At 41.0% G+C, this 25607-nt stretch overlaps 2 protein-coding genes across 5 annotated transcripts; one reads left to right on the top strand and one right to left on the bottom strand.

Moving 5' to 3' along the window:
• Window positions 1–512: 512 nt before the first annotated feature.
• On the top strand, window positions 513–15632 carry snx27b (sorting nexin 27b). 2 transcript variants are annotated; one of them, XM_020637155.3, is made up of 13 exons: window positions 513–997; window positions 5010–5241; window positions 5433–5625; window positions 5712–5776; window positions 5895–5999; window positions 6132–6210; window positions 7802–7965; window positions 8056–8145; window positions 9619–9768; window positions 9879–10007; window positions 10133–10192; window positions 10276–10338; window positions 10457–15632. In XM_020637155.3, the coding sequence occupies exons 1-13, from the start codon at window positions 666–668 to the stop codon at window positions 10499–10501; spliced, it is 1707 nt and encodes a 568-aa protein (XP_020492811.1). In that variant the 5' UTR covers window positions 513–665; the 3' UTR covers window positions 10502–15632. The 2 variants fall into 2 exon arrangements, with proteins under 2 accessions (XP_020492811.1, XP_020492810.1); XM_020637154.3 differs by having other exon boundaries at window positions 514–997; window positions 10276–10324.
• A 2075-nt stretch (window positions 15633–17707) lies between these two features.
• On the bottom strand, window positions 17708–25393 carry LOC110006072 (neuronal acetylcholine receptor subunit alpha-7). 3 transcript variants are annotated; one of them, XM_065958333.1, is made up of 11 exons: window positions 25028–25390; window positions 23937–24037; window positions 23243–23382; window positions 23046–23090; window positions 22260–22369; window positions 22090–22169; window positions 21696–21863; window positions 21167–21361; window positions 20584–20670; window positions 20336–20445; window positions 17708–18816 (listed from the first exon to the last, which is right to left on the bottom strand). In XM_065958333.1, exons 3-11 carry the CDS (start codon window positions 23318–23320, stop codon window positions 17950–17952), a joined length of 1740 nt encoding a protein of 579 aa, XP_065814405.1. In that variant the 5' UTR covers window positions 23321–23382; window positions 23937–24037; window positions 25028–25390; the 3' UTR covers window positions 17708–17949. The 3 variants fall into 3 exon arrangements, with proteins under 3 accessions (XP_065814405.1, XP_065814404.1, XP_020516958.2); XM_065958332.1 differs by lacking the exon at window positions 23937–24037 and having other exon boundaries at window positions 22260–22366; window positions 25028–25393; XM_020661302.3 differs by lacking the exon at window positions 23937–24037 and having other exon boundaries at window positions 25028–25391.
• Window positions 25394–25607: the final 214 nt, after the last annotated feature.

Genomic DNA, 25607 nt, shown 5'->3' on the forward strand with positions numbered 1-25607 from the left:
CTTTCAAAAATAATTAGTTAAAAAAAATCAGTAAATTAAGGTTACTAAATAAATTTGATTGTGGGGTAACAAAGATGAATCATTTAAAACGAGGACAGTTTATGACAGTGCACGAGCAAATGAAGCCTTTTAAAAGCAAAGTGATCAGGAAAATAGAATTTAGATGCAGTAGCCTACATTTTTGTTAATAGAAAATATATTATATTCACTATATTACACAATGCACAACGGTTTTGAATTTCATGCAACAATGTCAAACATCTTGAACATTTTGTTTTTGGATTTTTAGCTTTCTTTGACCAGTAGTCATACCCTAAGAAATGAAGGCGATGTGCATAATTTGAACAAGACAGAACTTGCTATCCTGATGTGATAAGAATTATTATTTTTCTTTATTTTTTTTTCAAAAAGTTTTTTTTGATCATTTTGGGTCCAATGTAATTCCATATCATCAGCGATGCTCTCTCTTAAAGGACACTGCTGTGATCCACATGGAACGCGTCCGGGGCGGTCTCGTGAATCATCGGCATCTCTCGACGTTTTCCGGTGATCTCTGACGGTTAGCTAGCCCTAGCCAAGCTGATTAGCTCGCTACTACCAGCTAATGTTTGTAGGATATTTACTGGCAGCTGAACTGGAGTGGATGATACAAACAGAGTAGAAAAATGGCGGACGATGAGGGACAAGTAATCTGTGCATCTGTCCCTCCGTTGCCTCGCCCTTCGTCACGCAATGGCTCCAGTAGCGGTAACGGTACACCGGGCACCGGGGACAGCTGCCAGACGGCAACCACCGTAACTTCAGGCCCACGGCTAGTCCGAATAGTGAAGTCTGACTCGGGCTACGGCTTCAATGTCCGGGGACAAGTTAGTGAAGGTGGGCAACTGCGGAGCATTAACGGGGAACTGTACGCTCCCCTGCAGCATGTTAGCGCCGTCTTACCGGGAGGAGCTGCCGACAGAGCCGGTATCTCGAAGGGAGACCGGATACTAGAGGTGTAAGTGGCTACTGTCCTAGCATTCTTGTAACTTACCTACAAATGACTTTATCGTGTTAAAAAATAAGTATGAATGAGTGTTGGCGTAATTAACAGCATCTATACTGGGACCAGTGTTTGACTCCTTAAAACCCAGTGTGTGTGTGTGTCTGCACCCTGTTACTGGTCCTGCAGGGGGGCAGAATCCCCGTTCATCCCTATGAAAGGGAGTGTTTGTGTATGTCAGAGAGGAAGGATCCAGAGATCATTAGGGATGCTCATCACACTGAACCCTCCGTTTTCTCTTATCCACAGCATGCGACGTGATCTCTAGTCACCCCTTTGGACACTCTGCAACCAGATGCGGTGTGATTTATCACTTCATCTGACTCTGTTTGTTTTGCGTGTATTCATCCTGAGGGTGGAAACAATCACAGTTATTATCATCAGTATCACCACATGTTTTTGTTAATTAACTACACATGACATTTGATCTGTGTGTGTGTGTGCGTGCGCTGCATGTAGGACAGACATGGTCCTCACTGCCACGTTAGTATGCATGGGGATTGCTTACTGATGTTAGGCTCTGTTGCTATGGAGAGGAAGACGCAGCATACAGCTCAGCGTCAGTGCTGGTCCTCCGGTGTGTCTGTGTGTGTTGAATAAGGTGATGCAGAAAGGGAGGGATGCCATCAGTCCAATTGTGATTGGCCTACGCCTGTAACATTCAGCGTTTCATTGGCTGGCTTTTGCACACTGCTTTGTTAGTGGATGGCCTGCAGTAACCTGGCAGTTTGTTGACCCCATTATTTCTATGTCCTTATGGGCATGTATATGAATATATATTTGTGCACTTGACATTTCATTTCATCCCCACGTCAGCAATTTAGGTGGTCATCATCCTTTGTTTATGAGCTCTAATAACTGAAACAAATGCAATGATTGCTCTGTGTTCTGCAGCCCAAATGTGTGCTCCAACCCATTGGCCGTCACTGACTTTACAGACTGCTTCTTGTAATATGACAAGATCTTAAAGCAATCATTGTTGAAGGTTTGACTTTGGAGTTTTTCTGCCTGCTTGTCAGGGCACAGTTTGCACACAATATGGAAGTGTACACTCAGTGGACTGCCATACTATCTGCAGTGGTGTAGAGCCTCTTATTCAATGCACAATCAATACTTCTTTGCATATTTTTAAACAACTCCTGCCATCGGAGCCTTCTAATGCACAATAAGCCAAAGTACAACAACGCTTTTTCTAAATCTCTATCTTGTCGACAACAGCCATGTTTAGAATCTAACGTTAAGAACTATACCCTTTTCTTACTTTTAACTGTGAAGTTTGCATCATTATCATAGATTTGACATCATTTAGTGTTTCATTTAAGTATTTTTGCATACACAGAGTAAAAACACACATTCACAATTAAGCAGATATAAAAAAAAAAATTCACAAACACGATTTTGTTTGAATTATAAAGTCAAAGGAACCAAAGGTATGCCACAAAGGAAATATGTCTCTTAAAAACGATTTATCATGCTCAGAAGTGCTGATAGAGCAAGTGCAAAGGCCGTCTCATCAGCTGCTTATTATATAGTCCTAAAGCTGCTAGAGTAAAAAGGGCTGCCAAAAAGCTTAGTCTGTATTTTGTGTTGGCAGAGACTCTTTTTCTTTCTCATACTACACCTGCAAGAGGGTGTTGTGTGTTTCTCTCCGATCACACAGTTTCTACACACATTATCATATTTCTTACCAACATTACTTTCAGCTTTGGTTCACAATAACTATTTTTACTGCTGTGCATATTCATGGCAAAAAGTCTGGAAAACCAGTTAAGTTTACACGTCATATGAGTACTTTATAATAGTATTGGATTTAAGTATTTTTTCATCAGTCTAACAAAGTTACTAAGTTGATTCCTTTCATTATGGGTTTTCTTTTCATCTAAATTTGCGGCAAAGGTAGGAGGCAGTCATGCCATGTCTTACACATGAGTTTGTATCTGGCTGATTTTTTTTTTTTAACCAGTGACAAGGATGTGTTTCTTTACTGGCTTCTCATCTTTGAGTATTGCGCTCAGTTTTCATTGTTCATTCACTATCCCGGTAAAATTTGATCAGTACAATACGACACGTTATTGTCCCATTGGGGAAATTTGTGTTCGACTCAAAGTGATGCCAAACATTCAGCTGCTTCCTTCAGAATCACTAAATAAAAACAATTAAAAAACACATCCACACATAAACAGAAAAGTACATACCAATGCGAGACAACACATCATATATTGTACTTTATCCATATTGCACAAGATCTGCAAAGACTCCGTAAGAGACAACTATATGTTTGAATGTACGACATGTGAAAGCTATGATGATTGCATTAAACTGCAGTTGCTGATTCCCCATGTACACAGGGTACAGTTTTCAACGCATTGATCGCTGGTTCGATTCCCGGCTCTGACCATTTGGTGCATATTATTGGTCCCCCATTATCTATCCCCACATTTCCTGTCACTGTTATTATGTCTCTGTTATTATTATAATAATCCTAAGCATGTACAATCTGTTTGCACACTTTTAACTCCTGAATGCTTGAAAATAATGTTTGCAGTTGTCGTTTATGTTTAGGCAGCGTGGACGTTTAGAACAAGGTTTGGTTGGTAGGGAAAGTAAACCTAAGAATGGTTTTCATCTGAGATGTTTGAGTAATGGTAGACAACATATTCTAACATCTTCATTTGCAAAATTCCAACCCTATAAGCCATTATTTAGATGACCCCCTAACCCGAATATTTGACTAGCCCCTTTATGCCAAACACAATATTTGTTTTCCTATTGTACTGACTGGGTTGCATTAAGGTTGTGAAATATGATAACAAGAGGCCTCACAGGCAGCTCTGGCTTCTTAACCTTGTGCCATCTTATGTTGTGCATTCATGCCACTTTTTTCAAGCTATTGCTGAAATTGCAAATTGCATTTCATTAGAATAAAACACAAACGAGAGAATTTTCAAATATAGCGATCTCATTTTGGCATGGTTTTGAATATTTATCTGCGAGCCTTTTCACAACATTAGGGTGCGTTTTGAAATGTGTCAGGAACAGCTCGAGCTGATGTTAAGAGCTTTTAGAGGAGATGCTATGGCTGCTGGTCTGAGATGAGTTAACCACAGGTCACGTCAGGTCACTACTGCAGTGTCATGCCTCTGACACATGACTGCAAAACGGCCCACACCCTGTGTTGCTCATGCTCAGACCTGGTAATAATAACATCAAGCAAAGAGGGATTTTTTTAGGACCAAGAGTCGCTCGTCCAACCTCACTCTGTCATGCATATGCAGAGGCCGTTTTACCCTTTTACACTTTTTTTCACACTTTCAGCTCTTTTTAGAAATTAAAAACACAAAATACACATATGCGTTATATATTGAGATTATAATTTGGTCAGCCATACGATATGCCAGGATTTGTATTAAACTGATCCAAATATTTTGAGGTTGAAGAAGGACATTGATTTTGGAAGCATTTTGTAAAAAATATTTTTCCATTCCAATAGCAATCAATAATAAAAATACTCTGATAAAAAGTGCAACATACTTTTTTTCTCTTCTGTTGTAGGCCTTTATACATTTGTGAGGAAACATTTTATCAGTGATCAGTAGCTATAAATTACCTGTTTAACTGAGTGCACACTCCCTTTAAACGTATAGCACACGAGCGTAGAGTTCTGCAAGCTAAAGCTAGGGAGTTCAAGACCGGCAGAGAAACATTGTGAGTTTAGGTATACTATAAAATAAATGACAACAATTTTCAGTGTTTTTCTCCCAAACTCTCTTCTGAACTAATCCTTTATTATAATCAAGGCAGAGTGTCCAGCTTAGCATTCCTGGTTTCTCCAAAGTTGCCTACCAAATCTTTGAGCAAGATACTAGTATTGATTTCAGTACATGATTTAAAATGAACCACACAACCGTTATTAAAAATGAGCTGTTAAGAATCTGACCGCCTCTTCATCTCTTCCCTGTTTCAACAGTAACAGTGTGAATGTAGAGGGAGCAACCCACAAGCAGGTGGTGGACCTGATTCGGGCTGGAGAGAGGGAGCTGGTGCTGGCTGTGCTGTCGGTTCCGCCACAGGAGGCCGACTGCCTGGATCCCGGAGACGACATTTCAGCTCAGTCCTGCTATGACTACTCGGACAAGCAGGCCGTCCCGATCTCTGTGCCGAGCTACAAACATACCGAGCTCAACCAGGAAAAGTTTGTGGTGAGTGCAATTGTGGGTGAATACATAGATGGCTTATTGAGAGGAAGAGCAGCAGGCGGTAAAGAATGGAGTAGGCAACAATGAGAGTAAAAAGATCTGTAGCAGTGGAATATTTTAAATTGACAGCCTATTGATTTAAACTTCGGCCTCCTGTCATTGTTTCATTTTTTTTTACCATCTTTCTCTTCCAGGTATATAATGTGTACATGGCAGGCAGGCAGCTGTGCTCAAAGCGTTACCGCGAGTTTGTTGTCCTTCACCAAAACCTGAAGAGGGAGTTCGCCAGCTTTACATTCCCCAAGCTGCCTGGGAAATGGCCTTTTTCCCTGTCGGAGCAGCAGCTGGACGCACGGCGCAGAGGCCTCGAAGAATACCTAGAGAAAGGTTAGGTTTCTATAAAACTTAAGAATATTTCATATACTTTGAATTAAAAAAAAAGTTCCTTTATATAAACTATTTCTCATCTGCAGTGTGCTCTGTGCGGGTAATTGGAGAAAGTGAAATCATGCAGGAGTTCTTGTCTGAATCAGATGAGGTAAAAAAAAACAACAACAACAAAAGTATCCTACATGTGTTGGTGTGTGTTTGTATCTTTTTGCAGGTCCCCTGTCTGTCACTCACTGTGCAGTTTGTCTCTCCTTCTCATGACCTAGAACTATAACGGCGTGTCAGATGTGGAGCTGAGAATAGCCATGCCTGATAAAATCACGCTCACTGTCAGAGTTCGCAAAAACTCCACCACAGACCAGGTCTACCAGGTAAACAAATACACACACACACACACACTCACACATGCCTCTGTAGTAGTGAAGCATTCTAGCCCTGATGTTTTTACAGTTGTGTTGCAAAGCATTCACTTTTTTCACCCTCTCTCTCTCTTTTTCTTCCAGGCTGTGGTTATGAAACTTGGGATGGACAGTGTAACAGCCAGCTACTTTGCTTTGTTTGAGGTCATCAACCACACTTTCGGTTAGTAAGATCCAATTATTCAGCTCTGAGTTTGTGCATAACATTTTCCAGCCCTGGCTAGCGCTGTGAAAATATCCGAATGAAACTATATGAGATGAAATTTCAACCCACACAGCATCCCTTAACTTTGTGTTATTGTACGACAGAAGCAGCCGAACAGCACCGGTGAAAAACAAGAATGATCTTTGATGAGTGATTTCGACGCAGGTCACAGGAGTTCAAAATTGTTTGTTTCAGGCGAAGAATAAATTAGAAGATAAACAATCTTTTATCCCTCAGTGAGGTGGAGAAGCACATCCATGTCTTTATCAGTTGCAGATTAGATTACAATGAATATGGATGGATCACCATCTTTCCATGAGCCTCTTCAGACCAAGCAGCAACCTCCTGTGTTGGAAAAATGACGCCATTGAGGAAGTGCAAAGGAAACTGCAGTTTCTCGAGTGTCCACTTGGGTCTGGCTGCAAAAGCCCCAGAGACCCTTTTAATGTTAAAAAGACCATTTTTACAGCAGGGTTAGACATGTTTACAGCCTGTTCCAAGAAGCCAGTTTGATCTGAATAGCTCATTTCTTTATTGGTTCACACTGTAGAGGGGAGGATTTTTCAGAACTCATCGGTTTTGATTTGATTAAGCCTTACAGTTATGCACTTTTGTGGCCGTGGCTGATCTGATCATTATTGTGACCAATACATTCCTTCAGTCATTTTTCAGGTGAATGTGTGAACTATTGTTGTAAGAGTTTCCTCCTTGTCTTTGTTATTTATAATAGTTAATGAGGAGTCATCTGTTCTTAGTCTGTTGGTTGAACAAAAGAAACACGTTTTAAACATCACTTGAAGCTTTTTAAAAAGGTGTTAAGCTTTTTTACACAACATTCTGACACTTTAGAGACTAAATGACCAAGCATGCAAATGTTCAGCAGATTGATTCCTATTGGCATCTTCTTTTTAGTTTTGTTTGACAATATGCGTAAACATTATTTTTATGCAAACGCAAGCTACAGCTGAGGGTACTGATGGGAATGGTTTTGGTTTTGAATGTATTTGGTCATTAATGAATTTTTTGGATGAATAAGCGTTTCAAAGTTATTATAAGTAATCCTGAGGAGGAGGGCATTAATGTTTTTAAAAATGTACAAGAAAAATCTCACTGTGCTGCCAAAGTATTTTTTTGGGGGGGCACTAAATTTAGAAAGATTCATCCTTTAGGTACAATGAATTTGTTTAGTTTTATTTCCTTATGCTAAGGTTATGATAAAGTTCAAGTTTTACACAAATCAATAAAAGCCTAAAATTGTAGTAGATGATAACGTTTTGTGATTCTAGGTGTCCGCTGTTTTTTTTGTGTGTTTTTTCCTCACATGAGAGCAGAGAGAGATGAGAGCATGCAGCAGAGCATCATTTCTCCACCATGTTTGAAACTAAGTGCTCTGTTGAACATGCGTCATGATAGTAAGCTTTAGCTCAACAAACCTGCGAAGCAAAGAAATAGCATTCATAATAACACATAAAGAGAAGCTAAGTATTATGTAAGTACAGAAAAAACACTCTCTGATCTCTTTCTTTATTATGTCTCTCTTTTTCTTCAGTACGTAAGCTCGCCCCCAATGAATTCCCCCACAAACTGTATGTACAGAACTATACCTCAGCCATCCCAGGAACCTGCCTCACCCTGCGCAAGTGGCTCTTCACTACAGAGGAAGAGATTCTGCTCAATGACAACCAGTTGGCTGTCAACTACTTTTTTCACCAGGTGTGTGCACATCTATATTTTTTTTTTTGTGTGTTTTTATTTTATTTTTTTCTTTCTAACATTTTCTCGTGTTTGGCTCGATCCCTGCAGGCTGTGGACGATGTGAAGAAAGGCTTCATCAAAGCAGAGCAGAAGTCCTACCAGCTGCAGAAGCTGGCTGAACAGAAGAAGATGTCAATGGTGAGTGTCTCACTTATGAAACATCACATCACTCTACTACAGTTCCTGAGTCATACACACACACACACACAGAAATAGATATATTTACTGATTATAACTCAGTTTGTCTTCCACTAGCTTCAATTCTCCCACCTGTTCAGTCGCTCTGCGCTGTGTGTGATGTAACACACAGGAGTCTTCTGAGGGTGGAGGTTGTGTCACAGTGTGAGTGTAGTAGTGTAGTGTAGGAAATGTGCATTGACTGCATAGTTCTCACATATGCACTCCGGATCATATCTAGATAATTACAGGAGGACTTCTCCGGAGATTCTCCCGACCTAGCCGTTCACATATGCTCCTCACAGCGAGAGTCCCCTACACAACATTATAATGAAAATATTTGCCTTTATATCAATGCTATGTGTAGTCCAATGGAATGACAACATCCACAAAAGAGTGGAGAACAACATACTGACGAACAGAAAACAGAATGCAGCCGTTTAATTACGTGCACGGAGATCGTAGTGGTTGCGTGCAGACACTTTAGGCAGTCACTGTATATAAACGTCACTCTCTTTCTATTGGCTCGAGTTGAAATCTCCGGAGTGTATGCTGCCGCGTTCAGACATCAGCTCACTCTGATTTTCTGCAGAAAAAGTACTAGGGGTCTGACCGGAGAAACTCCGGGTAAAGACTGCGCGAAAAATGCAGCCTTTTACGTTCACACATAAGCCTAAAGTCCCTCCGGGTAGCCAAATCTCCAGAGTTTTTCAGTAGATTTCTGTATGTGTGAAAAGGGTTAGACAGTACATTTATAAATGACCCATATCCTGCTACCTGAATATGTACATTGTCCTCTTTATATAAGGTCAGGTCATAAATGAAGTTAAGTGTGGGTTAATCTCGAACTAATTCTAGTGTTTGCTCACAAACGGCTCATCTTGTTTGCATGCAGTTCTCATATCCACAAACAAAACCTGCACCTCTCCAATCTGAACTCACACAGCGATGTGTCCCGCCCTGCTCTCAGCCTGTACCCGTCTGCAGCTCCTCTGACGTTTTTTTTAAAATGTTGCGTTTTATAAAGTTACTTACCAAGTTGTGCGTCTGTTATTACAGCTGGTGAGTCTTGTTTCGAGAGGCTTTTTATTAATGATGTAGCAAAACTATGATCGGCAGCAACCAGCTGCACAAAAAGATTAAAACAACGGTGTTGGAAGGGTTATAATTAACATGGGACATCGGCCCATAATCATTGCGAGACCGAAGAGCTGCTGTCTCTCTCTGATCACCTGCAGAGCACACAGACACTACCTGCAAAACAAATGCAGCAGGTAAAAAGGGGATGCAGATCGTCCTCTAGTTTATAAAATTGTAGATGGTGTTCTTATATGGATTAAAGAATTCAAAAATTGGTCGACAAATTTACTTGGGCAGGTAAAGTCTAGGTGCGGAAAACACTGACCTTACAGACCCTGCCTCTTTCTCTCACAGTACCTGAGCTTGTTACGGAGTTGCGAGGGCTACAATGAGATCATGTTCCCCCACTGTTCCTGCGACTCCAGACGTAAAGGCCACGTCATCACAGCCATCAGCATTCATCACTTTAAGCTGCACGCTTGCACCGAGGAAGGGACACTCGAGGTATCACAGGACCTGTTTGTTTGTTTGTTTGTTTGTTTGTGTGTTTTTGCACTTACATTTTTCATGTATTTAAAATGGAACAAGTGTACTTAAGCTCAGCGTTGTTACAGAACCAGGTGATTGCATTCGACTGGGGGGAGATGCAGAGGTGGGACACGGATGAAGAGGGCATGGCCTTCTGCTTCGAGTACGCACGAGGGGAGAAAAAACCCCGCTGGGTCAAGATTTTTACCCCCTATGTAAGTAACACATTTAAATGCATGTGCTAAGATTCTGCAAGCAAAGTACAGCCTGAAAAAGCTTATTTACCAAGTCGTTGAACCATTACTTCAAAAAACTTTTCCTCTTTGCATTTGCTGTTCAGTTCAACTACATGCATGAGTGCTTTGAGAGAGTCTTCTGTGAGCTGAAGTGGAGGAAGGAGGTAAGGACCATCCACTGACAGACTAACGTCCTCTATAACAAGCAGTTTCCATGTGTCCTTTACGATTACTCGTGTTTCTACAGGTGGAGGAGGAGGCTACAGACAAGGACAATAAGAACTGCAGTAAAGATGGTATGTGTGGCAAGGTAAGGCTTTGCCTGCCTCTGTCCATTCCATGATCAGTGACGGCCTCAGTGAATTTCTTTTTTTTTCTTCTCTCTCTGAGTTTGTCTGTCCTCGTCTTCATTGCCGTCTCTGTTGCAGAATATTTTCCAGCTCCTGAGGCACAGAAGGGATGGAGGCACCTAGGAAGGGAGATCGTTACCTCTTAACTTAGACACCATTGTCACTGACTCTGCTCAGTCCGGCCCTCATCTAGCCACCCAGCTCCTAGCTACATGGTCGTCATTTACACTCCCATCAGCTGCAACCTGAAAACTCCCCCCCCCTTTCCCCCCAAATACACGCAAACCAACAAGCATCGGCAAATGAACAAACGGGATAAGAAGCGGCATAAGAAGCTTAAGACACATGAACTGGAGCTCTTGAATCGAGCACATCATAATCACACATTTAGCAGAGCTCTGTAAAATAAACTATAGACTTATATCTATAGACTTATGGATTAATTTAAGCCATCCTCCTTTTGGCAGCGACTTGAAGTGGAATGTTACTCGCACACGAGGAGGTTTTGAGCCAACTCTGAAGTTGTTCTACCTGTAAGGAAAACGCTGAATTGAATAAGTAGATATTGCTGTACTGATAAGGGAAACTGAGAGCTGTAAAAACAATGATCAGGGATACTGAAGGTTTGACCACAGGAAAGACACTAAGCTTCTGAATTTATGGAACAAGCAGCGGTGTCTTTTTTGGCCAGGTTTTAGCGTGCTGATTGTGTTATGCATGTGAACAATGCGTGCAGCAGGGCCCCTGATTGCAAGGGGCCAACTAGAGCGAGGCCTTCAGAATGTAGGTGTCACCTTGATTATTTCATATTATGCATTTTCTTGTGTTGCCGCTAATTTTTTCGCATTTGTAAATGAAAGCTATTAACATTGGCAAATAGAGAAGGGAGAGAGAAAGGGAATATTTTGTAGGATTGTTAGACACATTTTTTCAGTCTGACAACACAGCTCTGATCATTGGGAACATGAGCAGAAACATGTTAAATGTTGCACTTTATCCAACAGTATTAACAACCTCCACACACGGGACATGTAACTGAAGAAGCAGAACCGTGTGAATAACACTACAACTAGCCTGTGCTTTGTATGCATTGATTTTTCTGACTGTTTGACCACAGTATGATTATGTGCTGCATCATCAAAAAGTACATGCTGCGTTCAGAGCCATGCATTAAACTTTTACGTATATATAGTATTATATGAACAATGTGCTTTTCTGCAGCAGCGATGTGGCGCACTGATCAGACAAGTGGCCGCTTGGCTCCAGTGGGTTTTAAGTGTGTTACCAAAACAAGTCAGCAGGGGTCCCTCTCATCCTTTTTGCTCTGCTCCAGCTGGTGATTACTTTGTTTCTGAGAGCTCCCACAGGATTTATAACAAGCCTGTTAATTCGAACTGCAGCTCTATTTATCTCTGCTGCTGGTCCTCTACTATACTGTTCTATCACTCGGGCACTCCGGGTTAAGTGGAGAGAGGATTTCTTAGTAAAAAAGGGGCAGCTTGCACCATTCATCAACATGATAGATATGAAGATTAAGTGTGCACATTCACTGCAGGCTGCGTAGCAACAGCAGTGTAATATAATAAACAGTGTAATTAAATGTCCCTCTGAAGGAGCCCAGTTCATGTTCTCGTTCCTGGAATAATGTCAGAGTAATAGCAGTGTGATGTTATATAAGTTAAAACATAATCATCTAATGATCATGCACGTCTCTCAGACAAATTAAAAATGAACCACAGCTTATTACATCATTAAGACTCTTAAACTGGAAAAAAAAAGGATTGCTCAGTGCAATCTTTTGATGCAACTTTATTCATCAAATAAAAAGTAGCTTTTTTTTGTAAAACTGACTCATTTAGAAAGATATTTTGAAAGTTTTCACTTCATTTAAAGTTGTCTAGAATCTGTCTAGTTGCGACTAGTTTCTTCTAAATAAACCGCTGCCTTTGGTTTGATGATTTATTAACATGAGAGTATGAATATTTCTCAAAATGATGGTGACTAAAACATGGCTCACTTTTGCAGAATCACATGTTGGATAATTAAACTAATTAAACTCAAAACAACAAACAAACCAAAAAATCATTTGAACCCTCAGTTGATTCCATTAAATGTCAGTAAACCATAAAATTCATTAATCCAAGTCATTAGTCCTATAAAGCTAACACTGAAAATATCAGTATTTCTGAGGATCTTAAAACAAGTAAATAGTCATAGATTGACTTCATTCCTACTAAGAGGACCTGTAATGGTGGTGCTTTTCACAGAGGTCATTTCAATGGATTAATGGGCTTCAGCAGACCTCTGTGAGGGTGTAAAGAAGGTTTAATTGATTGTGGTTGAGCTTTGAATTGAGTGATTGGATGTGTAGTCCTTAAGGCAGAACAGATTTCCCAGGATTCTTGTCTGTGTACCGGACCATGTCTGATATGTTCGATTGTCTGATCCGCCCGCCTTCAAGTGAAGACCCCCCCCCCCCCCCCCCCCCCCCCCCCCGCTTCTCTCTCTCTCTTTCTCGTTCTCTCTTGTCCTGACTTAAGTGAAGTGTCACTAACGTTATTTATTTACCTAAGATAAAATGTTGAATTCAGCGTCTCTGTTGTTATGTTTTTCACCTGATATGCTTTGGCTTTCAAAGAGTGGCACTAACAAATGGACGGCCATAGACAACTTGCAGATCCTCTGACGTGTTGAAATGTAAAATTTGAGACAAACTGTTTGGTTACGTCGCTTACTGTAACAAATTGTAACATATTCTTTTAAATAAACCAATTTATTGATGCAAAGTTAGTGTGTGTGTGTGTGTGTGTGTGTGTGTGTGTGTGTGTGCGCGCGCGCGCAGATAACAAAAGCAGTAGTGGGTGTTGAGAGTCGAGGACTGCCAAAATCCTGAAGCTGCTCACAAGCGTTTCCATAAGCTGTGGGAGAATAATTCTACAGATGATTTCACACTCGTTTTCTCTTTGTGTTCCCACATCTGTTTAATTTCTTCCTCTCACCGGCGTGTTCTCCTTCGTCTCTTCCAAACTGCGACGTCTGTTAATGAGATGTGGGAGACAATTACCCAACAGGCAGAGAAACCGTCGCTCGGTATCGACCTGCTTCGAGTGTCTGCAGCTGGTAATTAATAGCTATTGACTGTTGCTGCTGAGAGATAATATCTGGGAACATCTGAATTTTGAGAACACCAACATTTTAGTGTATGGAGAGAAGTCTTGCACTTGAGACTTTGGTGTTGGCAGACATTGGTCACATGATCGGACTGATTTAGACTGAAGTTAAAGCTCCTGTAAGGAGTTTTAAATAGGAAATATACTTAAATAAACACTGATGCCTCTTTATAAGCTACAAAAGCAAAAAGTTTGCTATTGCTGGATTGTTATTTTCTATGTCTGAAACTGCTGCTGTGGGGTAGGTGTCATACAAAGTGATTAACAGCACCCAACAGGAACATACTTTAAAAAAAATTTCCTCTGCAAAGATTCTCAATGGGGGATACCTTTAAAAAATGGAGGCGATGATTGATAACAAGAACACAACAAAATCTGCAAAAGAGATATGAGGTACAATTTGTCCACAGGGTCGCCAAAATGAGCAAAAATGAAAGTTCCTTACAGAAGCTTTAATATTGTGTCTTTAAAAAAAGTTGATCTTGGGGTGTAGATGGCCAAGTGGTTAGGTCGCGGCCTACGTACAGGCGTTGGTCCTCCAAGGTTAAACCCAGGTTTGAGTCTGACCAATGGCTCTTTTCGATTTCTTACTCTATCCACTGTCCTATCAAATAAAGACATAAGAGAAAATCTGGTTGCTAAATTGTTACAAAAACATGGCTTTCTTTGTTTTTAAATGGGAAATTGAAAATCTAAAACATAATAAAAGAGGAATTAAATTGTGGGAGGGGTTGGCAACCGGACAACTCTTCTTCACTGGGAAAGTGGAAAATTATTATTGACCAAAAAATGTTTGGTAGTCAGCACTCTCATATCAGTGGATCTTTGACATTTTTCACTTAATGAAAGACTATTAAAAAACAACACTTAAAAACTTAAACTTCTTCATTTTATATATTCTGTCTATATATTGCTTCTTTTTGTAACACATGAACAAACACAGTAAGTTACAGCTCTGCACAAGCAGCGTACATCTCTCACATAAGGGAAAGCTCAGAATTAAAATAGCCTTTTTGTAACTTGAGCAAATCTTTTGTTCAAAGAAACATTTACAGCCAGTTTAAGTTTATTTGGGTTCAAAGCGCACTTTAGGCACCAAGTGGGTGTAAAAGTTTGGAAAGATAAAAGTGTCTCTTGGGGGACACGTCAAAACTTCACATACCTTCTTCTGTCCACAATTACTTTTAGTCCAAATTTGTTTTTTATGAGATCTTAATCACATGATCAAGGAGCTCTAAGCTGTAGGATAATCTAAAAAAATAAATAAATAAAGATATTCCCTGATTATAACAAATAACAAATATAACAAATGCTAATTGTTGTTGCTCATTTTGAGCTTTGAAAAATGTTGAAAATCTATGAGGGCATGGCAACCTGTCAAAAAAGATGTTCTTATTCCTCCTCTTCACTGTCAAAGTGGGAAATGCTGAGTGGGTAAACAAAGAAAAAATTGCTTGGTAAGCGCTCTTTGTCATTGCAGTGGAACTTTTCAATCAATTGAAATGTTTTCAAAAAACAGCACATTGTACAAACTTTTACTTCTTTTAGTTCATATCTTATATTTTCTCTGTTGTTTTTAAACACATGAGTAGCTCTAGAAGTGGCGGGTCTATGGTGTGCAGTGTGTGCAGACGTGTGTGTGTGAATAGTTTAAGAGGTATAATTGGTTACTGCGTCAGGTCTGCAGCAGTTTCTTCATTTTACCACTTGATGTGTGAGTGGATTTGTGTGTCTTTGGACGTGGGTGCGACAACTGCAGCCTCACACTGCGGTGGCCCCTTGATACCAAAGCCTGCATCCTACACTCCTGCTCTTTTCTGTTTTACTCTCTCTGCTTCTTCTCTGAGCAAACGGCTCTGCACGAGCTGTCCACACAGAGCAGGTGGACGACTGAGTCACCGCATGGGGAGGAGAGTACATCAGATTTATTACCTGCGCTGTATTGCATCGCTCAGCAGCCACTCACACACACACACACACACACACACACACACACACACACACACACACACACACACACACACACACACACACACACACACACACACACACACACACACACACACACACACACACACACAAAACAGAGTAAGCCATTGAATTGCACTGTGAACTGCCCTGGCTGCACACACTAAGAATGAAGGAGGTTTAAAGCCAAATGAATGGCTACAGGTTTGAAGGCTTGAGTATAGCTGTGCCAAGCAACCAATTTGCCAAATTCAACTGTCATAAAGGGTTTGCATTATTTCAAAGTCAATCATTTCAAAAGGGGAGGTTTGCCAAAATCCTTAACATAAATTCTCATAAAGACTCACTTTGCCAATTCAGGATATATGTCCAGTCACCCTTTAATGCTGCTCTAAATACAGTTTAGCAGCAGCAGCATCCCCAAGGAGGATGTGGAGGAGGAAGAGGAGGAGGGGGGATTCACCACTCTCCTCCTCCTCCTCCTCTCCCTCTCTCATTAATCACCAATCAGTTGAAAACTTTATTGGCTCCTATTTGCCGTCTCAGCATTGTTCTCTTCCTCCAATGTATCTCTCAACCGCCCAACCACCCAGTTCTTTATATGCTCTTTTTCAATCTGTTTCCTCCTTAAAGCCCCCTCCCCTCTTCTTCCATCTCTCTATCTGCCACTGTCACCCCCCCCCCCCCCCCCCCCCATCCCATCCCATGGCTGAGCATCATTACCCCCACCTTCCTGGTTTCTGTTTCTCCCCAACTCTGTCTCTGTGATTCCTTCTTTCCTTTTTTAAAAACTTGGATTGCAGAAAGGCAAGCCAGGGAACAGAACTCTTGGTGCGCGTCTAGAGAGTACAAAAGAAGAAATAGATTATTTCTCAATGGTAACAGCTATTGGCATCGTGTCCAACTGAGAGATGTTCATCATGATTTAAATCCGAAGCCTTTTTAGATTATCTGAAATCAGAGTGTGATTGTTCAAAGTTAAATGTGACTTGAGCATAATGTTTTTCTATTCTTCTGACAACTCAAAGCTTTTACACAAGCATTATGCATGTCACACTGACATACCCATTCACATCCATCCACACACTGATGGCAGAGGATGCTATGTAACTTCACAATCAGAAGTAACTAATCACATTCATACACACTAAAACCAAAGCAGCAAGAGAAGATTTAGGGTTGAGTGTCTTGCCCAAGGACACATCAGACAGGTTGCTGCAGGAGCTGGGGATCGATCCCCCAACCTCTGGTTGAGAGATGTCTGGCTCTACCAACTGAGCCACAGCCACCCCACAGCATAATTTGATAAGTGAAGGATGATGGCAATGTGTAAAAGCCTTTTGCCATTACCTCTGATAGCTCTCTTCTCTCTTTCCCACAATGCAATCTGAACTGTATCGATTTCAACAAAGAGATAAAACTCTCTCTAAAAGCTGATGTTGTTAAAGGTGCTGCAGAAATGGATCACCAATGGCATTATACTGTTATATGAATGATGACCAGGCTGTTTTATTGTGATACAGATTTTTTTTTAGTTTAAAAAAAGTAGGAGGAAATAATAATCTAGATGAATCTGAATATCTTATTTAAAAAAATGAGACTGAGTCTGTAAAATAAACCTGTTATACATTTTTTTCATTATATTTGGGAAAACCTCAGAGAAAAGCTCACACATTGCGGTCTGTATTTCCACTGATGATCAAAGGAAGACACTAAACAACAAACCGAAGTGAGCCTGATGTAACTCTGAAATAGTAAACTGAGTGAATCCTGTGCGTGTGTGACAAAGATCAGCTTTCATTTTACATGCAGAGCATCATTCCAGTTTTTACTGACAAACATCCACAGGATGATAAAGCATCTGAAGACGGTGGTTCAAACATTTTATAATGAAGTTTTATAAACTCATGCTTTTATTTTGAATGGTAATTATCACGAGAAAAAAAAAAATCTGAAATTTTCATTGGACTGTTTCAAAAAACGAATGATGTTGCTGCTTTTTTCCACAAACCGCAGTCGGTATTTCTTAATGAAATATTTGATGTTCTGGTGAAGGTTTCTCTTGACATTGAAAATGATAATACTAATAGTGAATGCGCGAGATAATTCCTTAACTTTTGGGGCTTGTGTGTCTCCTTTTAGGAGAAACAAATACGTCAGTTAAAATTCAATAAATACCTTTGAAAAAAAGGACTATCAAGAATTCTTTAATGGTCAGGTTTTTTTCATATAACTTCTCAAGTCATGAGAAAAACTGCAGTGTAAAGTTTTGAGTCCACTCCACATGAGTCATAGTCCGCTCGAGGTTACTGAGCAGGAATCATTTGCTGTTGTATGTCCCTTTTAAATAAACATTAATTGTGCTTCCAACAAATCATCGTCTGTTATATCCCTTCAAATCCCTCATTCCCTTAAACCTGCCATTTCTGTCTGTCAGAGGAAATCTTTTGACAGTGCTTCTCCAAAGTTTGGTGCAGCCATGAGAATCGCGATGGTGCAGATGATGTTAAAAACACTGAATCCAACCAGAAACAGGCGGTCAATGACGGACGCAGCAAACTGCCACTGCTCCGCCAGACTTAACTGCCGATCCTGCTCCCTTACGCGTTCTACTAAAAACTGCACCTCCGCCAGAAGAGCCTGCAGCTGGTTGTCCACGGCAACAGAACGAATCATACTGCTGTTGGTGTGTGAAGCTGCAGATCTTGATGATCCCCCCACAGCATCCAGGACGCAGGGTCCAGAGCAGGTGGTTGAGGGTTCAGGTTCTGGGGACAGCGGAGTCTCCTGTGGGGGGCTTCCAAACTTTGAACATGGAAGGTGGTGATGGAGCGGTGTATCTCCTCCTGCTACTGCTCCTTCTCCTTCTCCTCCACCGAGTCTGCTGTTAACCCTCCCTTGACTTGTTGTTCTGCTCATCTGTACTGGATCCAGCTCTCCAGGAGTCTGGAAGGTCTGGTAGCCCATGTAGAGCAGGTGACCGTTGGGCTGTGGATGTAGATTGGGTTCTCTGGGGCAGGGATTAAGGGGCACGGGAGCCTGGGTGCCGGGCCGGTGGGGCAGCAGGTGGGGCAAAGGGTGGTTCAGCTGAGCCAGGCTGACCTGCAGGGAGTTTAGACTCTGGGGGTGGATGGAGGGCAGCGGCGTATGGTTGGTGGTGGTGGTTGTGGTGGTGGTGGGTGAGGAGAGGGTCTTGCTCTGGCAGTCTGCCTGGCAGTTGGAAAGGGTCGGCTCCGCCCCCTCACCCGGACGCTTCATCCGCAGAAACCAGGGAACCCACTGCAGCAGAACCAAGTGCACCTGACACACATTGATACAGACTGATGAGAAATAACACAACACATGCACATTTCCTATTGTGGTGGCAGTTTTCTGGACTGACAAACGAGAGGGTGTCTTGAAGTGTTTTAGCTTACTGAGCTTTATCGTATTGGTGAAGGCTGTTCACCAATGAGTTTGGTTCTGAATGAAATTTCAGCCAGTTGAAAGGAAGTTTTTCTCAAAACATTTTTGGCAAGTGCTCGCTCAGTTTCAAAGTCATTATGCATTTGTTGCTTTGTATGTGTGTTTGTGTGGTGTTGATGGAGATTTGGTGTGAATCTCTAATTCACTACAACTTGTACAAAAAAGCCTCACAAATAAATGATCGACTGATGGGCTCAAGACATACAGAGATCGATTGTCTCCACAGCAAAGAGCAAAACTTGCCTCTCGTGTCTCTTTCTGATACACAAGAGTGAACATGCTGAGACGGGCTGTCACACAGCTGTCACAAAGAGAGAATTCCTCCAAGGCTCGGATCAGTTACAGGCAGCTAGCTCAGCCATGAACCTTTAAACTGTCTGATACGCTTCACAAGTAAGAGGATAAGTCTGTTTTCAAACCTTTTAATATTACAAAACAAACACACATCAGATGAACATAGAGGTTCATTTATATGGGTATTGCTTGTATTGCTTATCAGGAGTGACAACTTTAACAAAATAATGAGATCTTTTTATGCAAAGCAACAACGCATGCATAAAAGACAGTAAAGCAATGGACAAGATGCATGAAAACAGAAAGTGTTGGTCAAAGGAAAAAGGAAATTAAGAGAATAAAGTAATCCAGTGAACAGATCAGACTTAATATGTTAAAGACAATAGATTAAAGACCAGAGTAGCCGATGTAAAGACGCTGAAACAGATGTCATGTGATCACATCTTGTATTCTTATCACACAACATTCAACCTCAAGCTTTAAATCTAAGTAGAGCTTTTTATCCCAGCTAAGATTTAAATCAATATGTAACTAAGCTTGTTTTGATCAACTTAGAGAGATCTGACCTTGGTTTATAAGATGGAAAAAAAAAAGAAATCTCATTCAAGCCATTATTTCATCACATTTTCACACTATTGCCATACTCTTTTTCAAGGTTTTTGTCTCAAGACGGAATGATATCACTTCTCATAAGCGTCTCTTCAATGAGTGTCTCTGTGTTCATTTAAAAATGTTCTGATGACCTGCGTGAGCATGCACAAAAGTTTTTTTTTTACTGAACTGTTAAATTCTTACGAGACTTGACGTAACCAGACCTCTTGGCTTTTGCAGAGTCCACTTAAAGACCATTGAGATCAAGCTTTTCTCTGTTAGGACTCTGGAATGATTTGCCTGAGAAAATCTATTAAGAGCTTCTTAAGTCACTCATATCATACAGCTTTTCTTGTATCTTGCAGTTGTGTATAAACCCTGTCCTTTTTTTGTTTTATTTCTATTGCATTGAATGAGAGAAAAATGCTCCGTCATCACACCTACTGTTGCTATTATTTCGATAACTCACCCAGCGTGGCATGTTTCCATTATTTGGACTGTGGTGATGGAACTGAAGGACAATGACTGTTGCTACCACAGACATTGCGACGATCACCATGGTGCTGGCAAAGTACTGACCTTCAGACACACAGGAGAGGAGGACATTAGATGCATAAGAGTTTTTCTAATATGTATGCTATGAACAAAAACAGCAAAAAAAAAAGAAAAAAAACCTCAAAGAGTTATGCACATGTGCAAAGACAGCAAGAAACTGACCAATCAGGGGTACAGAATCCGAAGTGGCGGGCATAATCTCTGCAACCATCAGCATGAAGACAGTCAGAGAAAGCAGAACGGTGATGCCTGCAGGCGGACACAGGGCACCAGGGAGAAGTGGGATGCAGAGAAAAAGAGGAGAGAATCTTTAAGAGAAGAAAGCACGCGAAAACATTTTGTGGGATAGTATTTTTGGTATGCTGCACTTGACTTCTGCTTCGATCGTTTGTCTTTGTGACACCCAGAGGAAAACTCATTCGATTTTTAGTCTTCCTCATCTTCCCTCTCGCTTGTTCTGTTTTTGTCTCTGTCATGTTTCTTCTTACTTCCATCTCCGCCTTCTTGTCAAATACATTGCATAGCTGATTGAAAGTTTTCCAGTGAATGTTTATAGAGAGAGAGAGATTGTAATAGAAGCATTAAACAAGTAAAATAAGCCTCATGCTTTCACAGGAGTATGCAGCTAAAAAAAATTACATTTCACCCTACAACGGTCCACCTTCTTTTTCCTCCCATTTTATCCCATTCAATGCTTCTAAATGTAACACCTCCACCCTCCTTCTCGCTTGTCATTATTCCTTACCCAGGCTGATCTTCTCCCCGGAGTTGGCGGGGAGCAGAAAGCTCAGCAGGGTCATGGAGGAGAGGAGCACGCAGGGGATGAGCAGATTGAGAGCGTAAAATAAAGTCCTTCTTCTTAAGGTCACCACAAAAGTCACATCGGGGTACGGCTCTGCACAGCAGTCGTAGAAAACCTCATGTCGACCTCCAGGGACCTCTGAGGGGACAGAGAGACAAACGGAAGATGACAATATACAAATACTATACAGTATACTTATTTCAAATCAAATTGGGAGGAAATATGAAGCGTTTTTTGAATATTGTGAATGCATGTTTGAATATAAAAACGTCAATGCCAAAAGCATATTGCCACTGTATTTTAATCCGTTTATAAAGCCCACTCTGACTGATTACACATCTACATAAAAATCTAATCAATCGTTTTAGCTTTACAACTCAGGAACAGCACTTCATCACTATATGGAGTTTAATGTAAGCGCTGTTGCTAAGCAATACTGTTTGTCATTCAGGGACTCAAAAACCCGTTTTACCCAGCAGGTCCCACTCTCCGTTGGGCATGTAGCCTGACACGTCTGCCTCCTTCATCTGGATGTCCAGCAGCCATCCGTCAAACGTCCACGAGCCGAACTTCAGCTCACAGCGCTGGATGTCAAAAGGAAACCATCGCACATCCACGTTACATGTGCTGATAAATATTCCTTTAAAACAAGAGGAGGGGGAAACACAGAAGGAAGTATGAAAGTCGAGTAAATCATCCCTAGATGTAATGGGAATTTGATTAAAGATGTTGTTGGTGTGCAGCCATCTGGAAGTATGTGATGAGGAAAATATTTGATGGCAGTAAACATTTCTAGATGGATTTTCTTGCTGCAGAAGTTGAATGGCTGAAGATTCAAGGACAAGATACTGCTTTCACAAACATACCTGGAGGCAGATACTCGCAGAAGCCGCTGGAGTTTACCAGCACATTTGTCTTAAAGGTGGCGTCAAACTTATCATGAGCGCTTGAGAAAAGTAACACGGGAAAGAGAGAGACAGAGTTTAGAGCTCAGCAGCAGCAAATTAGTATTATGTGCATATTTTTCTATGCATACCTGTTGTAGAGCAAAATGTCAGGTGTCCAGACCTGATCAGAAGTAAATCGGAGGTTTTTAACTCCAGGATAGTCAGACTGGTTCCACTGGAGATAGTGGTCATACCACTGCTGGGAGACACAAGCACAACACAGGTTTTTAAAAATGACCCCAAATCATGAAGAGCAAATATTTGTATTGCTCTTCATGTTCTTCATTCTACTTTAAATTTAGTTCATATAGCTCATAGACCTCGCTCAAACACAACCTATTTCCGTTACAAAGCTATTTTAAGCACACTGTACTCGCTCTTATTCCTCTGACACTGCTTTCACATCCCTCCCCTCAAAGTTTCCTCTCTTACCGGCATCCCTTCATCCCATATCCCTGTATCCTTACCCTCACCCCCTTACATCCCTCAAACCTCACTCATCATTTTTGCTCTCTGCCACATATATCACAATAAACTATTCAAAATCTATTTTGTGAACTATTGTTGTGTTGGTTTACTCTTCACACATCAAATCAAGTCTGTGCAATGTCAGATAAAGTCTTTGAGGTAAAACTGTGCATATAACCTTCGCAATCAGTCGACTAATATTGCCTTATTAGAGAAAAATAAGGGAATCTGTTGATGTCCAAAGGTCTTCAAATATCCCCCTATTGAGGTGTTCATTATATTAAAACTAAAATCCATCCTCTGGGATGGTTCTATAAAGCTGATCATGCAAAAAATGAAGCCCATAAAAACAGGTTTGCACTAAAAAAATCAATATCACATTTAATAACGTTATTCACTTTACTCACCATCTGCAGCCAGGCATTCGTAGTGATAATCTGGTTCTTTTCATCCTAGCAGAACACCAAAAATGATACAGAAATTGGTTGACTGAATTATTTAAAATAGAAGTTAATACTTACTTGTGTCCGTTCTTAAAGCCTTTTACATATTTCATTTCTTCTTTATGTTGGTGTATATATGTGTATATGTTTGCCATGCATACCACATCCATGACCTGCATCAGAGTGAAGGAGAACTGAACAGTGAGAGCCTGGGAGTCGTTGGCCACAGGTCTCTCCATGGGGTTGTAGTCTCTCAGCAGTTCCCGCAGCAGAAAGCGCTGGTGAGGACCCTGCACTGACTCTGAGAAGGGATAATAACATGGGGGAGTCAAGAGAAAAAGTGACAGATATGAAGCTGTCTCATGGAAGACAAGGAGGAAGCACTGGCAACGTAGGAACCGCCTGAGAAACTGTGTGATTACAATGACAGAGGGGTAGTGTGGGGACAAAGTGGTGAAGCAATTGTAGGCCAAGAGAGCAGAAGAAACTAAGTAACAGATGGAGAGTGGACACGCTCCAGTAGAGGTAAAACAAAAAGTGGGCTTTTAGAGTACCAAAGGTGATGTTTTAAAGATGGGGTCACTCTTAAAAGAGCAGAAGGATGGATACAGAAGAGTGCATTACACAGCTTAAGAGAAGGGAACACAGAGTGAAAAGAGAGGAAAGAGAGGAAAGGAGAGAGATGGGGGGGGGGGCAGAAAATCGTGCTCCACCTAATCAATTATGTCTCAGATTGATCACCAGCAGACAGTCGGAGACTTTCCACAACCGTAAAATTGTCAGGTCCATTCTCTGCAGAAAATAGTGAGGCCATTAAACACTGAAACACCCCGAACAGACACACACAGCACTCACGACAATGAGAGCGGGCAACTCTCTCTCTCCGCCCTATAACTCCTGCTTGGATTCACTCCTGATTCATTCTTCACGATGTAATCACTTTGATGTGGAGGGAGCTGTCAGTGGTGGGTATAAAGAAATGATTTGAATAAGTTTAAAAACTAAACTTTGCACTTAACTTTTAACTTTTAACTTTTACCTTCCCCTTGCCCAGCCCCCCAGGTTGTAGGGCTGGGCAACTAATTGAGTTTCATTGACGATTTTGGCTTCCCATGATCAAGGAAAACAAGATCATCAAGATTAAATGATTACTGTGCTGCATGCCAGGTTGCGCTTGTTTTCTCCATAGGTTTTGTCATGTTGGATAAATGTATCAAAGCGTTTGTTGTTATATGCAGGCCTGCACTATTTCAATTTATTTCTATGTATTTATTATCATTGTACATTGTTATGTTTTCATACTTTTTTGCCACATACTTATTGTAATGTATTGTTTTCAAAGTGTTCAGAATGGTAAAGAGTGTTTAAGTTTGATAAATGCATTTGATCCAGATGTTGTAAAATCAATGAGAAACCAAGTTTAATAATTGTGCTCTCAATATCAATCAACAATAATCATGATCATGATTTCTGCCAGAACTGAGCAGCCATACTAAATTGTGCAAGATTTAAGGTGTCACATCTATATTCTCTAGCTAGAGCGTTGATAATCATCAATATGGTAGTACAGATGGTATAATTCAGATTAATAGCCCCCAGTGCAGTGTCCGGTCATAGTAAATCACCCACTAGCAGCCTCATTATCACCCAGCTTTTTCAATCAGCTTATGCATCAATCTCTGTATCTATGTCTTTATCCATGTTATTAGGGCGCTAGGCACCGCTAAGCTATGAAATCTGCAGGAAAGATGATAAATGTCACATTGATATTGAAATATTAAGATATTTACCTCTGTGTGGCTACCCATCAACATACACTCTTTCTGTGTCTTACTAATGTGATCACAGTTATTAGGAACAAAGTGCTCAGCTGCATCGATATGTATTATATTCAGCACACACAGAAAAAAACACTTATTCATGTAATACCAATGAGAGTCACTCACCCTGTAGCAGAGTCGAAAGTATCAACAGCCAAAGAGCCACAGCCTGACACATACTGCATTCCTCTCTTTTCACAGAGAAAGTGATAAAGATGGAGAAATAGGGAGAGATGAGATGAGGGAGGGTTTAAAAAAGCGGAGAGTGAGGTACAGATCGGGCTCAGAAGAGTAAGATAGAAAACAAGTGGAGAGAGTGTGATACGAGCAGTGGCTGAGAAGGGAAAGGAGGAGAAGGAAGGGAGAGGAAGAGAGAGGAGAGACAGAGTGGGTGAGAGATGCAGGGAAATGAATACTCCTCTGGAAAGAGAGATTCTGTGTGTTGAAGTCACCCTTCATGCTTCTCTGCTCACTGATCATTTCCTGCAGACTTTCTGATAAGCACTTTCTGTCTATACACATCAGTCACCCTCTCGTCATTTTAACCTGTTCTTGCTCACTTTTGCAGCCAGGTTGTTTCCTCCCCTGTAGGCGTTTGATGATCAGATTTTTCACACTCTGTATTTTGAGAGCATCTGTGGGTACATATTTTGGAGTAAGCACACCGATTTAATAAACCAGGGGTGTCTAACTTGAAGCTTTAGGA

Source organism: Labrus bergylta, chromosome 8 (genome assembly GCF_963930695.1).
Source record: "Labrus bergylta chromosome 8, fLabBer1.1, whole genome shotgun sequence".
Lineage (NCBI taxonomy): Eukaryota > Metazoa > Chordata > Actinopteri > Labriformes > Labridae > Labrus > Labrus bergylta.

Bases quoted from the DNA above. Each gene is read 5' to 3' on its own strand.
- LOC110006072 (XM_020661302.3), bottom strand. From the start codon at position 25,079: ATGTGTCAGGCTGTGGCTCTTTGGCTGTTGATACTTTCGACTCTGCTA. The intron at 23,383-25,027 runs GTGAGTGACTCT...ATCCCTTCTCAG, and splicing joins ACTTTCGACTCTGCTACAGG to AGTCAGTGCAGGGTCCTCAC. The intron at 22,170-22,259 runs GTATGCATAGAA...ACTTTTCTCAAG, and splicing joins GACATTTTGCTCTACAACAG to CGCTCATGATAAGTTTGACG.
- snx27b (XM_020637154.3), top strand. From the start codon at position 666: ATGGCGGACGATGAGGGACAAGTAATCTGTGCATCTGTCCCTCCGTTG. The intron at 6,211-7,801 runs GTTAGTAAGATC...CTTTTTCTTCAG, and splicing joins GGTCATCAACCACACTTTCG to TACGTAAGCTCGCCCCCAAT. The intron at 10,325-10,456 runs GTATGTGTGGCA...TCTCTGTTGCAG, and splicing joins TAAGAACTGCAGTAAAGATG to AATATTTTCCAGCTCCTGAG.